We start from the raw sequence: 13,226 nt of genomic DNA, 5'->3' as shown, positions 1-13,226 counted from the left end.
ACAGATTGAATAATTCCCCTAAAGGAAGTGCTATCATTGGCCTTATATATCTCTCTGTTGGTTTTATCATGGAGTGCAGCTGCCTGTAGTGTTTCCACCGTCTTCCTGCTCCACGTTATAATCTCCCTGCTTGTACATCTGATAGGAGGACTGATCTGACCTGACTGGGTGGTGCGCGAGGCTTGTGCTGCGCTCCTTACTAATGGATGAGCCGTGCTCTGCGAAACAGCAAAGCAACGTTCGAGCTGCTGCATACTACTTCTACTCCAGGTCCTATTTATAGCTCCATGACCTATCCGACATGGGCTGCTGCTGCCAGGTTTTTATGGCACTCGTGATGACTCGCTGCTCTTATTTAGAAGCAGAATTTAAGTTTTGTTGATGTTATCTGAGAGGTAGCAGGTAAGGTTGGTGGGCTCGGAGTCCCGCTCGCAGCTACTTAAAGAGGAGTGTTTGTTTAGGACCGGCAGATGGAGACGGTAGCCGAGGGGAGGGAGGGGTCATGCGAGAGAAGGCACCCCAGGCACTTGGCAGCTGAGGGCCATGCGCCTGTACGCCTACATGCCTTTAGCACGGGACACTCATCTGACTCTCTTTCTCTCTTCCTCTGACACACGGATATTCAGACTCAGAGCTGAGACTGTGATGCACTCAGTTAACTGCACTCCAAACTCTTTCAATAATCCATAAGAGCTACAACTGGAGAACATTTCCTCTTTATTTTAGTCTAAATACTTGAACCATGATTTTGCGCTGACTCAGATGTCGGTCTGTTTTGCACAGGTGGCAACAGAACGTACATCCTTTACTCCTTTATGCAGTTAAAAGACAGGTTAAAGTAGAAGCTGTTACACTAACAGTGAATTAAAAGAGTCTTCTTAAAGATGTAATATAATCCTCCAAAGGGACTCTTTACCAGCTGTTACAACGCTATTAGCAAGGTTAACTGAACCTCTCTTATACTCGTAGACTCACTTTACCTTAAATCATCTTAGCTTTTAATACAATAATAGTATACTGAACACTCACTTTGTTGAATCTGCTCACCTGTGTTGGAGGATCACTTTCATCCATGCAGCCGCAGGTTCTCAGATGCCTCTTTTCCACAATATCTCACCCATAGGTTGAAACCAACGATGATTATTGAGTAAGTCAGTTTATGGAGATGCAATATAATCAATAATGGACTAAAACTTCAACTCAACTACAGGACAGCAGTGTTTCCCAGACATGGATCATACCTGGGTGGGCCGCAGTAATATACAGGTGCAGCTCAAAAATGTAGAATATCGTGATAGTTATTTTTATTTTCACAGTTTAATGAAATAAAGTACATATTCATATGCTCTATATTCATTGGATGCCAAGGGAAATATTACAAGAAGAAATCCAGTATCTTGAATTATTTTATAATTTTCTAGGCTCAATGAAAAAATGACTTAAAGGAATGTCCAACACTTCGTAGTATCAGTCAAATTTTAGTCTTTTTTTTTTTTACCATCTATACCAGGGGTGTCAAACTCATTTCAGTTCAGGGGCTACATACAGCCTAAGTTGATCTGAAGTGGGCCGGACCAGTAAAATCATAACATAATAACCTATAGAGAAGGACAACTCCGAATTCTTCCCTTTGTTTTAGTGCAAAAAAGTACATTCTGAAAATGTTCACATTTAATGAACTATCTTTCTACAAAAACAGCTGTTGTATTTTTCGCCATGATGAGTCTCATAGTGGGGCCCGAATATGATATTCTTTGACCGCTGAAACCTGCTGCAAACACACCAAACACACAGGTTTCCCATTCCCCTTTCACACAGGGTGTGATGTTTACAGTAAAAGAAAAGATAGATTATAATAGTGAACAAGGTAAAGTTGACTATTTTGGACTCCCCAGCTCCAGCATGAACAGTTTGCTTGCTGGACAGTGTTGTATGCAGGGGTCCAAAAAGTCTGAATTTCTGCCGATTATGCAAACTGCTAATATTATTTTTCCTCACTTTGGAAAAAAAAGTTTCTTAGTGCCGTTCAGGTGCCCTCTGTCAGCTGTTTGATTGTAGGACAAATTTGAAATAGTAGGTGCTTTTATTTAAAAATTGCAGTTAATGACTTCTCACTTTGCAAAGTCTTCCGGTGGGCCGGATTAGAACCTCTGGCGGGCCGGATTAGGCCCGCGGGCCGTATGTTTGACACCCCTGATCTCTACTCTAAGTTGAGTATTAATCGAGGAATTATTTTAGTCTAGTTTTAGTTGTTACTTTTACATCAGACTTCCATCAGATTCATATCCGGTGTTGTCTTTCTGGTCCTCTGAAAACCTCTGACCTGTTGACTCCAGGCCTGGCTCCGCTCATCATGACGGTTTGTTGTTGTAGTGAAGTGAAATACGATCTGGTGATAACACAGAGTGTTTTATTCTGAAAATGAACCGGATGTTTTCATTTTGTTTTGGTGCAGTGAGAATTTGTACCTGCAGCACACTTATAGTGGATACGAATTGCTTGCATTGCTTTTATTGCCTGAATAATTCATGACCTACATTGTGTAGAATATATCTGTTATAAAAGAAACATTTTAACATGGGTGTTAATGGGGCTTCCTGAGCTTTTGGAGCCAGCCCCTAGTGGACACTTGTGGTACTGCAGTTTTTGGTCCTTTGGCACTGGTTTCATTTTTAAAACAGGAGGTTGCAGCTTATTTTAGGTTGAATATAAAGACATGAGGTCTTCTTTGGTGAATTATCCCAACTTATCCACTTAGTCAATTACATTTTCCTGACTTTGATTTAAAGTATCTTTAAAGAGTTCAGCTTCGGCAAGGACCACATCGTTCTATCCTATAAAATCTAAAGGAAATCCAACGTCCTGACCTCCCTGACATCTCCCGACTGGCATGATTCTGTTGGGAGTCAAATGTTCTGAACAGACGGGTTATATCTGGCTGTCTTTGTGGCTCTCTTTTTACATCTCCTCCTCTCTTGAGACTCTACCATCCTCACTGGTGATGATTAACCCAGTTGTGTTCCTCTCCTCTCTGCTCCTCCAGCATATAGATTCCCTCAGACTCCACTTAAAGCTGCCTCTGGATTATCATCTCACTGAACACTAAATCCTTATGTTCTACTCTGTAACCTATCTCCTCCTCTTTGACCTCTTTATCTCCATGCTCTCTCTCCTTCCCCACAGGACCGACCCTTAGCCTCCTTTCTTTACCCGCCCTCTCCCCTCATTTCTTATTAAACCTGCTACATCAGAAGCACCAGACTGACACCAACCTAACTCAACAGCTCCTGAAAGAAGCTACCTTTGCTTGGCCAAAAACGGTTGCTTTCTTTCTTAACTTTGACTGTTTTCTAAATGCTTTCCTACCTTTAGCCCTCTCGGTTTGCTGAAATCTATAACATCTCTAGTTGAAATCAAATCCTTTCATTCAAGAAAGGGCTTCCTTTAAAACTCTGCCATTTCCTCTACATTGGCGTTCAATTAAACTTTGGATATGTTGGGCCACAAAGGAGTCGCCAGATGGATCCTCCATGGCCTAGGAAAAGAAGGAGGCATTTGTTGGCTGCATTTGAAGGAGCCTTCAAAATGGGACAGCCTTCGAAGCACTGCTGTGACAGTCTTGAAATACATCCTTCGAAGGATGCAGCCCCCTGAATTGGGACACAGCTTATCTCTATTCAGAGATGCAGATGTGGGAAGATCAAATGAGACCGTGATATCCTAAATCGCCTCGACTATTTATTATCCACTACTATCCCTCTACTCCACGTTATCTCACACGGTGCAGACTGTATGTCCAGTTGTGCCTTCTTTATGTGGAGAGCAAGCAAGTACAAAGCCTTGTAAGAGTGGTCGGCAGTGGGTGGATCATCTGTCATTCACTGTGTTGGCTGAAGGTTTATCTCCCGTTGATCCAGCAGGCCTGATAAAGCTGGGATAAAGGACTTGAATAGGGACCTTCCTTGTAAAAGAGGAGGTTTGATATCTCACTTAAGGTCAACCTTTAGCTGTAAATCCCAAGACAAGGTCTCTATGGCGCGTTTGGTTTTCCAATCCTAAGGGATCTTATGCAGCAAGGCTACAAGACTTCATGGTAAATCTTGTGTGTCCTTTTTTTTTTCCAAGAATACAAACCCAATGTTATTTTTCCCACCAGCATGGAACCTTTATGATCGATTTAGAGGCTCTGATAGTTTTATTTAACCATTTTATTAAGTAATTCACATCCCCCTTTTTATTTATGTAGTTATTTATTATTTAAAAGGACCATGCATATTAATTAACACTTCTGTAAAAATGCCAGAGTCAGCCAAAAGGCAAGTTTTCATCCGTAGTCCTTTGCCAGATGTTAAAAAGGCTCCCTAAAAAGATCAAGATTAAACGAAGATAAAATAAGAAGGTAGAGGAGAAACCAAAACACAAACAAACAAACAAACAAACAAAAAAGAGAAGAAAAGAAAAGTACAAATAGCACCATACCATTAAAAATGACTAAAAGCTACATAAGGACATAATATGACAGTCTTTGAGAAAGTGTCCTTGGACATAAAATACATGAAGCAAGACAATCAGGAAGCAGCAAAAAGGCAATGTTAAAGAAGACACAAGCAGACACAACAGGACAACATTTAACAGTGTTGTACACATTTGCATCAGACATTGAATATCAGTCATTAAACTAGCTGCATGCAATTCAAATGAGGCAACATATAGACTAAGCGACAGATGAGCACAATGAATAGACAACACAAGCAGGCAACAGTAAGTTAAAAAACACAGGACAAGCCTTTAGCCATGCAACAGCGTGCAGGAAACAAAGGCTCGGTCCAGCCATCTGGTAGACTTAGAGAAGAAGAAGAGTGGTTGCACTTCCTTTGAGCCAGTTTGGTCCTTGTGGAGTAAAGTCAGCAGATGCCATGGACAGAATGAAGTGTGATACTTGTTCTTACGACATGTAGTACAAAGTCGAAGAGTTTACAAAGCAGGCTGACAGTTGGTCGTCTTTGAATGGGATGATATTAGATTGTGAAGGATTGGAACGTGTCCACCGTTGTTTGAAATGCACGGTCTGAGCCACATCCCATGAGTCCTCTGCATTATCAAGCTGCACACGCCAAGTATGAAATCACAGCTCCTACACTTCAAAAGTTCTTCTTTCAGCTCCAAGTCTTTGGTGATAAGTCAGTCAATCTTTATTTATATAGCGCCATATCACAACAAACGTTATCTCAAGGCGCTTTCCAAAAAGAGCAGGTCTAGACCGTACTCTATGTTCTATTATTAACAAAGACCCAACATCAAGACAGGATCAGATCCAGTCCCATCTTACAGACAGGACTCAGTCTGATCTCATCTTAATCCACCATGAGCAGAGCACTTTGCAGCATTTAGCAAGCTATAGTGGCAAGGACAAACTTCCTTTAACAGGCAGAAACCTCCAGCAGGACCAGACTCATGTTAGACACACATCTGCTGAGACTGTGTTGGAGAGAGGGATAGAGGAGATGAAGAGAGAGAGATAATAGTGGTGAGACGGGTAGTAGTAGCTGTAGCAGCTGGAGTCCGGCACGTCCACAGCAGCAGGCCGTCAACGGCAGAGATCCAGAGGGAACCTACGAGACAAGGGAGCTCAGGGTCTCTAGAATAGGTCTATAGATATGATCCGTTATGGGTTTGTTGCATTACTATGGATGCAACTTCATCATCATACATGTAGATTAATAATTAACTTATTCATTGTTCTTCATCTGTTTTTGAATGAGCGGGGTCTGACGCGCAGCTTTGAATAGAAGATTGAAACTGCCTTCGACTCACACAGAAGGAACCGCTGAAGAACAAATGGCGGTGCTTGGTTGTTGGTAAAGCAGCAGCACCATCATTAATATGTTGTTCTTTCAACAAGAAGACAGCAAGCAGGCTTTGTGCTTTTTTAATTGCCATTGCATTTGTCTCCCCTCCTCCTCTTCCTCCTCCTCTCCTCCTCTCCTCTCATCCTCTCCTCCTCCTCCTCTCCTCCTCCTCCTCCTCCTCTTCCTCCTCTCTCCCCCTTTCAACACTCCCTCCACTGCTTCCTCCACCTCCCTCCTCTCATCTTCTAAGACTATAATCACTGGGCTTACGCTTCACTGTCACTCCTCAATGCCAGCGCTAATGTGTGCTTGCCTGACTACTTTTATGTGTCTACGTGTGTGTGTGTGTGTGTGTGTGTGTGTGTGTGTGTGTGTGTGTGTGTTTGTGTGTGTGTGTGTGTGTGTGTGTGTGTGTGTATGTGTGTGTGTGTGTGTATTACATGTCATGTTCATTTGTGCGTTTTTAGGAGCCATTCAACTTGAACATAGATACGAGTGAACACATTTCCATGTTTGTGCTCTCTGCTGAGCTCTGCACGCCTGCTCTCACAGGGTGGTCCACCCCCCTGCGTGTGTGTGTGTGTGTGTGTGTGTGTGTGTGTGTGTGTGTGTGTGTGTGTGTGTGTGTGTGTGTGTGTGTGTGTGTGTGTGTGTGTGTGTGTGTGTGTGTGTGTGTGTGTGTGTGTGTGTGTGTGTACACACGCACGCACAGCCACACACATATATGGATGCAGAATCTACAGTATGAATGTGTACACTCTAATGTTATTATTGTAGACAGTAGGCTTGTGATCTTACGGCCAAATTCCACCAGATCCGTGTCCAGTCAGTCTCCGATCTGGATCTGATTCTATTCTAGTCAGTGTGTTAACTTCCACTGGATCAGCTTTGTTGCGTTCCAGCTGGGTCTCTGATCTGGCAGGTTGGAACGCAACGGATCAGATCCGTAAGACTTCCATTTTGCCGGATGCCGGAGCACGACGCATCAATAAGCACACAGCAGATGGAGCGGGACAGGAAGTCATGCACCAAAAGAAAATGAAAACATCCGGTTAATGTTTCGTATTTCACTTAACTACAACAACAAACCATCATGATGAGTGGAGCCAGGCCTGGAGTCAACAGGTCAGAGGTTTTCAGACGACCAGAAAGACAACATGGATGAGGAGAATTGTTAATTCAGTAATTACCAGGAGAAAACCCCGGTCACATGACTCCAGCTGACCTGCGGTTCTGCTCTGTGCTGCGCTCTGAAAACGCAACCGGTTAGTGTTGATGGACGAGAGAGCACGGAGCCAGAACGCACACAGATCAGAGACGGACCAGACACGGATCAGTTGGAAGTCCCATGTTGCCCGCAGCAAATGTATTTCTAGAAAAAGACAGATTTTATTTTAACCCTGCACAGGTTTAAGCTGTAATATAACTGGGCCGTTTATTGTGCATCCATTTGTTTGACGTTGAGGCACAAACCTCATTTCCAAAGCTGGTTGAATCGACTGTCACACCTTTAATTGAAATATGATTACTGTGGGATCTTGATGCTGTTGTTTGTTTTGTCACGTGTGGATCAGACTTTCGTCACCACAGTGTTTTTACATTTTCAAATGTAACCTGATTATCTGTGATATTAAGAATAACTCCTCATGTCTTCGCCTCTTTTTCTCCTCCTCTTTCTCTCTTCAGATCATCAGAAGCTGGAGCGAGAGGCTCGAATTTGTCGCCTTCTGAAACACCCCAACATTGGTGAGTTTGCTCCAGTTGCTGTTTCTATTTTTGCCATTTCTAATGTCTGTCTGATGAAAGAGTCAAACTTTTATCTAAATAAAAACTCTATATAACAATCTCTTCAAAGTGACATCCTATTTTTACTGTTTTCAATTTTGAATAACATCCAGCACTTAGCTCATATCTCTCCTACTTTTTAATATTCCACATTGAGACCTCTGTAATATGTTCATACAAAATAAAACATCTATTTGTGACTTCAGCAAAAAGAGGATAGCTCCAGCATGCAGGAGTGTAAATCAGCATCCTGACATTTCTCTTGATGAAACAGACGCTGTTATGGCCTGAACTCCTGTCTACACTGTAAATATTTGTATTGTAAGACTGAATTATTATGACTCCCTGTTGTTTCTAGGAACTGTGTGCTTATATTCACACCATGTGGGCTTAGGGCAATTAAAGAACAGCAGCTAGAAAAAGAAGACAAGCCTGTACACCTGCTCACTTTCATTAAAAATGGTCATAACCTTCATGCAGCTACTTGCGACAGGTACCGACCAAGCGACAACCTCCGGTCTTAGAATATGAAGCCCATGTGGAAGTGCTAAAAACTGCAGTTCCTCGAGCGTCCACTTGAGGCTGGCTGCAGAAACACCGGAAACCACATACACACCCATTCAAAAAAGACGATCTTTGCAGCAGAAATAAACATGTTTACAGCCTGGTACAAAAAACAGTAAACAAAATGTATCACTTAACAATTTCCAAAGTGCATCAAACAAACAGACATCCAACCCGCTCGACTACACACCAGACACCAAACAATACAACTCCAAACTTGGGGCTGTGACAAATACGGGTCAAATGCAGATTGTAATTATTTACTTTACAGAAAAGAGCAACTGTTGAATTCATGGCAAGTATGGAGTTTGTTAGTCAGCAAAGAATTTCCAGCAACTGTTGCTATTGTTTTCTTCTTCTTTTACTATTTAATGTAGTTAGCATTCTTCTTCTCCTGTTCATTAAAGGTGACATATCATGCAAAATCGACTTTTTAACAGTTCTCTACCTGAAAATATGTTTCCCTGGCATGTCTACAAACCCCCCGAGAATGAAAAAAATCCATTCTGCCCCTGTTCTGATTTCTCCACCTTTCTGTAAATGTGTGTGAAACGAGCCGTTTCAGACTTCAGTGTTTTTGTTACGTCACAACAATATCCGGTCTGTCACGGAGTCAGAGCTCGGAGCTTGTTCAGCCCATAGACTGTATAAAATACAACTCAACCCCTCCTCCGTTTTTCATTACCTGCACACACGTGTGCTAACAAGGAGCTTAGGAGGGAGGCATGCTAGTTGTAGGCTTTCTTAATAAACACAAAGGTCGGTTTTACTCCCCACGTCTGCAGATTTGAAGATCTAGTGGATGATTTTGATTTATCATGGAAAAGTGCTAGCGCTAGTTAGCATAGCCACATAGCTACATGTTAGTAGCTGTAGCTGTGTACCAAGACACACGGCGACATACTGACAAATAAAACAAGAAGTAACACAGAATCTGTGACCAATCCTTCAGAAAGGTCCTGCTGCCTTTCTGGCAGAGGTCGGTTTTACTCCCCACGTCTGCAGATTTGAAGATCTAGAGGATGATTTTTATTTATCATGGATAAGTGCTAGTGCTAGTTAGCATAGCCACATAGCTACATGTTCGTAGCTGTGTACCAAGACACACGTCGACATACTGACAAATAAAACAACAAGAAACACTAAATCTGTGACCAATCCTTCAGAAAGGTCCTGCTGCAGGCGCCTCTCCGCCAGGATCAGATTCTGGATCAGATTCAGAGGGTTGAAGTAACGCGATCTGTGAGCAGCCGTGTGTTTTTTTGAGCATAAACTTTAAAGACATGTTTTTGGGACCTTTTAGACCAATATATTTTGATGAAAAAAGCATGATATGTCACCTTTAATGCGGTTAGCAAACAACTTTAAGACGTGTCTGTGAAGGTTCTCAGTCAGAAAGAATCAGAAAGAACTTTATTCACAATATATCTCAAGAATACATAGAATTTGACTCCGGTATTTTTTGCCTACTCCCTATACAAACATAAATAGACAGACACTAAAAATCAAGTACTAATAAAGAATATATAAAATGTATATATATATATATAAGCACAAAAAGGCACGAGTGCAATAAAGAAACAATAGACAAACATAACGTGCAATAGTGCAAAGATGAAGGTGGCTCTGTCCATGAGGTAGCTAGTTTATAACACAGTGTTAAGTGTTCATCAGTGTGACAGCCTGGTCATGGACAGCCATCCAGGTCATGGTAATCCAAAGCTTGATCAGTTCTGAGTTGAACTGAAGAAGCCTTTTTGAGGAGAGGTGAAACGTCTTCAAGAACTTCTACCAGTCCGGTTCCCTTACAGATCAAGCTTTGGAGCTTTAAGACGCTCTATCGCCACCATCTGGTGGGAGTACCGTATTACAACCAGGCACCTGTGAAAAAAATGAAAATTTTTACTCATAAAGTTTGTATTAACTCTTTGATTTTTAATAAGTGAACCAATATTCGGGCATTCAAACTTCACGTCCCATCCCTTGTGTCTGATTCATTGATGAATTGTGTTTTAGTTTCTGCAAGGCAAAAGTTTACAGCCGGCTCAAACATGTTGCACGCTAGCTTGCCATCATTACATTGTCCATCAAGACGGTCGATACCGTACACAGGTGACATATATATCGATGCATCCCTAGTTTCTACCCTTCACACACTCTCACACCTTCCTCTTCTCCCCTCTCCCTTCTTTAAGATCCTTTAAACAAACACAGCAGTCGTACGCTCGTGTTTCAGAGACCGTTTTATGAAGGCAGGGAGCATTTTTGAAAAACACAAAGCAGAGTTTAAAGGTCACCCAGCACAGAACTTGTGATAATGATGTGTACAGAGAACCTGACATTCATCTCTCTCTTCCAGTTCGTCTTCATGACAGTATATCAGAGGAGGGCTTCCACTACCTCCTGTTTGACTTGTAAGTCCTCTCCTTGCCTGCACATACAATTACATAACTCCCTCTCTCTCTCCCATATTACCCCTCCCTCCCCCCGACCACCACCACCACCAACACCACCCACGCTCTCCACATCCATCTCTTGGTAATTCCCTCCAGTTTCCATGGTAACAGTATGGGAGGGGTGGGGGGGGATACTGTAGGAAACAAGAAACAAAGTTAAAATCTTTGCTTTAACCCCCTCCCCACTTTTACTCCTGGCAATCCAACCATCACAGTTTAATAAGTGTGTGTGTTTCTGTGTGTGTGTGTGTGTGTGTGTGTTTGCAGGGTGACCGGGGGTGAACTGTTCGAGGACATTGTTGCCAGAGAGTATTACAGCGAGGCCGACGCCAGGTAGGAGCGCAGCCGTCACTCCTGTATGTGTGAAAAAAAAAAAAAAAGGGCTTCTCCTCCTTTTCCTTAAATGGTCTGTGTTGTCTGTTTACTTCCTGTTGGTTGTTGTTTTTTATGTCTCCATGTGTTCTCCTTGTTCTTTCTCTTTCACTGCTCTCACTTTCCTCCTTTTGCTCTGCGGTCTTTTCTTATTCTGCTCCTCACATCCATCCTTACTCGTTTTTTCCCTCCTCTCTTTCTGTTTCTTTATGTCTTTTCTCTTGCTAGCTGTCTCTCTTTTCTCTCTTTCTGTTGTCTACCAACTTTTCCCCTTTGTCTTCATTGCCAAACTCCCTTTTCCTTTCTTCTATCCTCCCTCTATTATCTCTTTTGCTCCTCTGTCAATACTTCCCTGGATATTAAAGCCGCAGTACGTGACCTCTGACACCGACAAAGGAGAGATTCAAGGTTTGACTGGTATCGCTTGACATCACCAACTAGGATTTCGAAAGAATACTTTTGACCCTGAGAAGTTGCCGAGTATATTTGGGGCTTTTTAACACTGTTATTGTCAAACTTTTCTTTAATAGGATCAAAGAGTCAGCAGGTTTGTGCTTAGTTTAACATTAAAGGGCTCACAATTAAAGCTCCTGTGAGGTGTTTAAAGCTGGTGACAAAACTGACCAAAATGAACAATGATGTCTTTTAATGACCTAAAAAAGCAAACCTGACTCACAGCAGTAAGATTAATTCTTTGCATATTGTCACTTTTAATGCTTATGTTTGATGCTAGACGAGTTTATTTAGACTACTGCAGAAACCGCCTCTGTTTCACGTTTTCTACATCAAATATTAACGGTGAGTGATGCATTTGATTGCTAAAAGGAACCAAGAGGAGATCTATTCATGTATTTTTTAATCAGATATCGTGCCTATCCAGATACAGGAAAGATGTGAGATGTGGCGCTTTGTCCACAGGGGGCGCCAAAGTCGACACAAACCAAAGGTTTCTAACAGTAGCGGTAATGAGAGCAGGGAGTCCGTGTTCCAATCCAATATGAAAATGTCTGTTTAGCATGCTAACCGCAGGTAACGGTCTTACCTCACCTTACAGACTATGGCGTCAACAAGCACAAGGAGAATGTGCAGGAACTCTTTTCCTTGGATTGATTTGACATGACGTGTGATCAGTTTGCCTCTGGCGCTGCTCATGTTAGTGAAAGTTAATAACCGTTGTAAAGGGGTTGTCAAAGGGGTTTTGACCAACCAGAATCAAGCATCTTACACAACTAGAAGATCAGAAAGAAAGTCAGAAGCTGTCCCATATGGACCTGGACCTACAGCCGAAACAGAAGGCTGTGATTTAAACCTGACAGGGCGCTTCAGTTTTAACTGGCACTTCTTTTGTAGTCTCTACGGAAGTGGTTCCTAGTAAGGTACAGGAGATATATGTTTAAATAGTTTGTGAATAATGCATTCATTTGATTGACTGACAGGTTGTGATTACATGAAATATCACACTAAATACTTAGATGTAATGATCTCCCAGACCTTGGCTTCAGGAAGTTGAATTCCCCTGATTTAGAGTATTGCAAGATTGTGCAGTACATCTTGTATCCCACGTATCATCGTGTCCATCATGAGGTCCTTTACAAAACACAGCCCTAATAGAAACATGGTTATGCGCCTGGTGTATCACACAGCAGCCTAGGTATCTCTGCAACATTAATTAGACCATGACCCAGGAGGAAGCTGTGAACCCTGGGACATAACGATCCTGCTAATGATAAAACAAAGAAGCAACCTCTGTCACAATCTGGTCAAACTTTTAGTCAATCCAATTAGCCATGACCAGAGCAAGTGCCAGAGCCTTCATCACACAGTGGGAGACGTAACAACAAGTGCATTAAGGGGAAGGAAACGAATGACCCTGCTCACCTGTAGAGTCCGTGTGACAGTCTCACCTTCTCTTTGGCTTTGAGTTTCTTGATTTCCGTTCAATCCGCTTTCTTTTCCACCCTCCACCCACCCACGTAGTTTTAAATCTCACTCCCACTCACGTCGACTCGCGGACTCACAGTTCACTTTAACCATCGCTGGAAGAGGAAATGGAGTATCTGGGGGAGGACAGACAATAGGCTGAGAGAAGAGTGAGAGAGATGCTTGATAATGACAGTTGCGATGTGGGTGTTCGTCCATTCAACAAGTTTAAAAGGAAACTGAATTCAGTCTGATGTTGAAGGAATTCAGGCCAGCGTGG

The 13,226-nt window shown here is 42.4% G+C and overlaps 1 protein-coding gene across 1 annotated transcript in view; it reads left to right on the top strand.

Moving 5' to 3' along the window:
- Positions 1–13,226, top strand: part of LOC117819050 (calcium/calmodulin-dependent protein kinase type II subunit delta-like) — a 134,381-nt gene that overhangs the window by 19,278 nt on the left and 101,877 nt on the right. The window contains exons 3-5 of the mRNA XM_034692253.1: positions 7,536–7,595; positions 10,558–10,612; positions 10,922–10,987. Coding sequence (XP_034548144.1) covers positions 7,536–7,595; positions 10,558–10,612; positions 10,922–10,987 — 181 coding nt within the window. The remainder of the gene's footprint in view (positions 1–7,535; positions 7,596–10,557; positions 10,613–10,921; positions 10,988–13,226) is intronic.

The sequence above is a fragment of the Notolabrus celidotus genome, chromosome 9 (assembly GCF_009762535.1).
Source record: "Notolabrus celidotus isolate fNotCel1 chromosome 9, fNotCel1.pri, whole genome shotgun sequence".
Lineage (NCBI taxonomy): Eukaryota > Metazoa > Chordata > Actinopteri > Labriformes > Labridae > Notolabrus > Notolabrus celidotus.
Note: the sequence above shows the minus strand (reverse complement) of the source record. Positions and strands in the feature narration are given on the sequence as shown.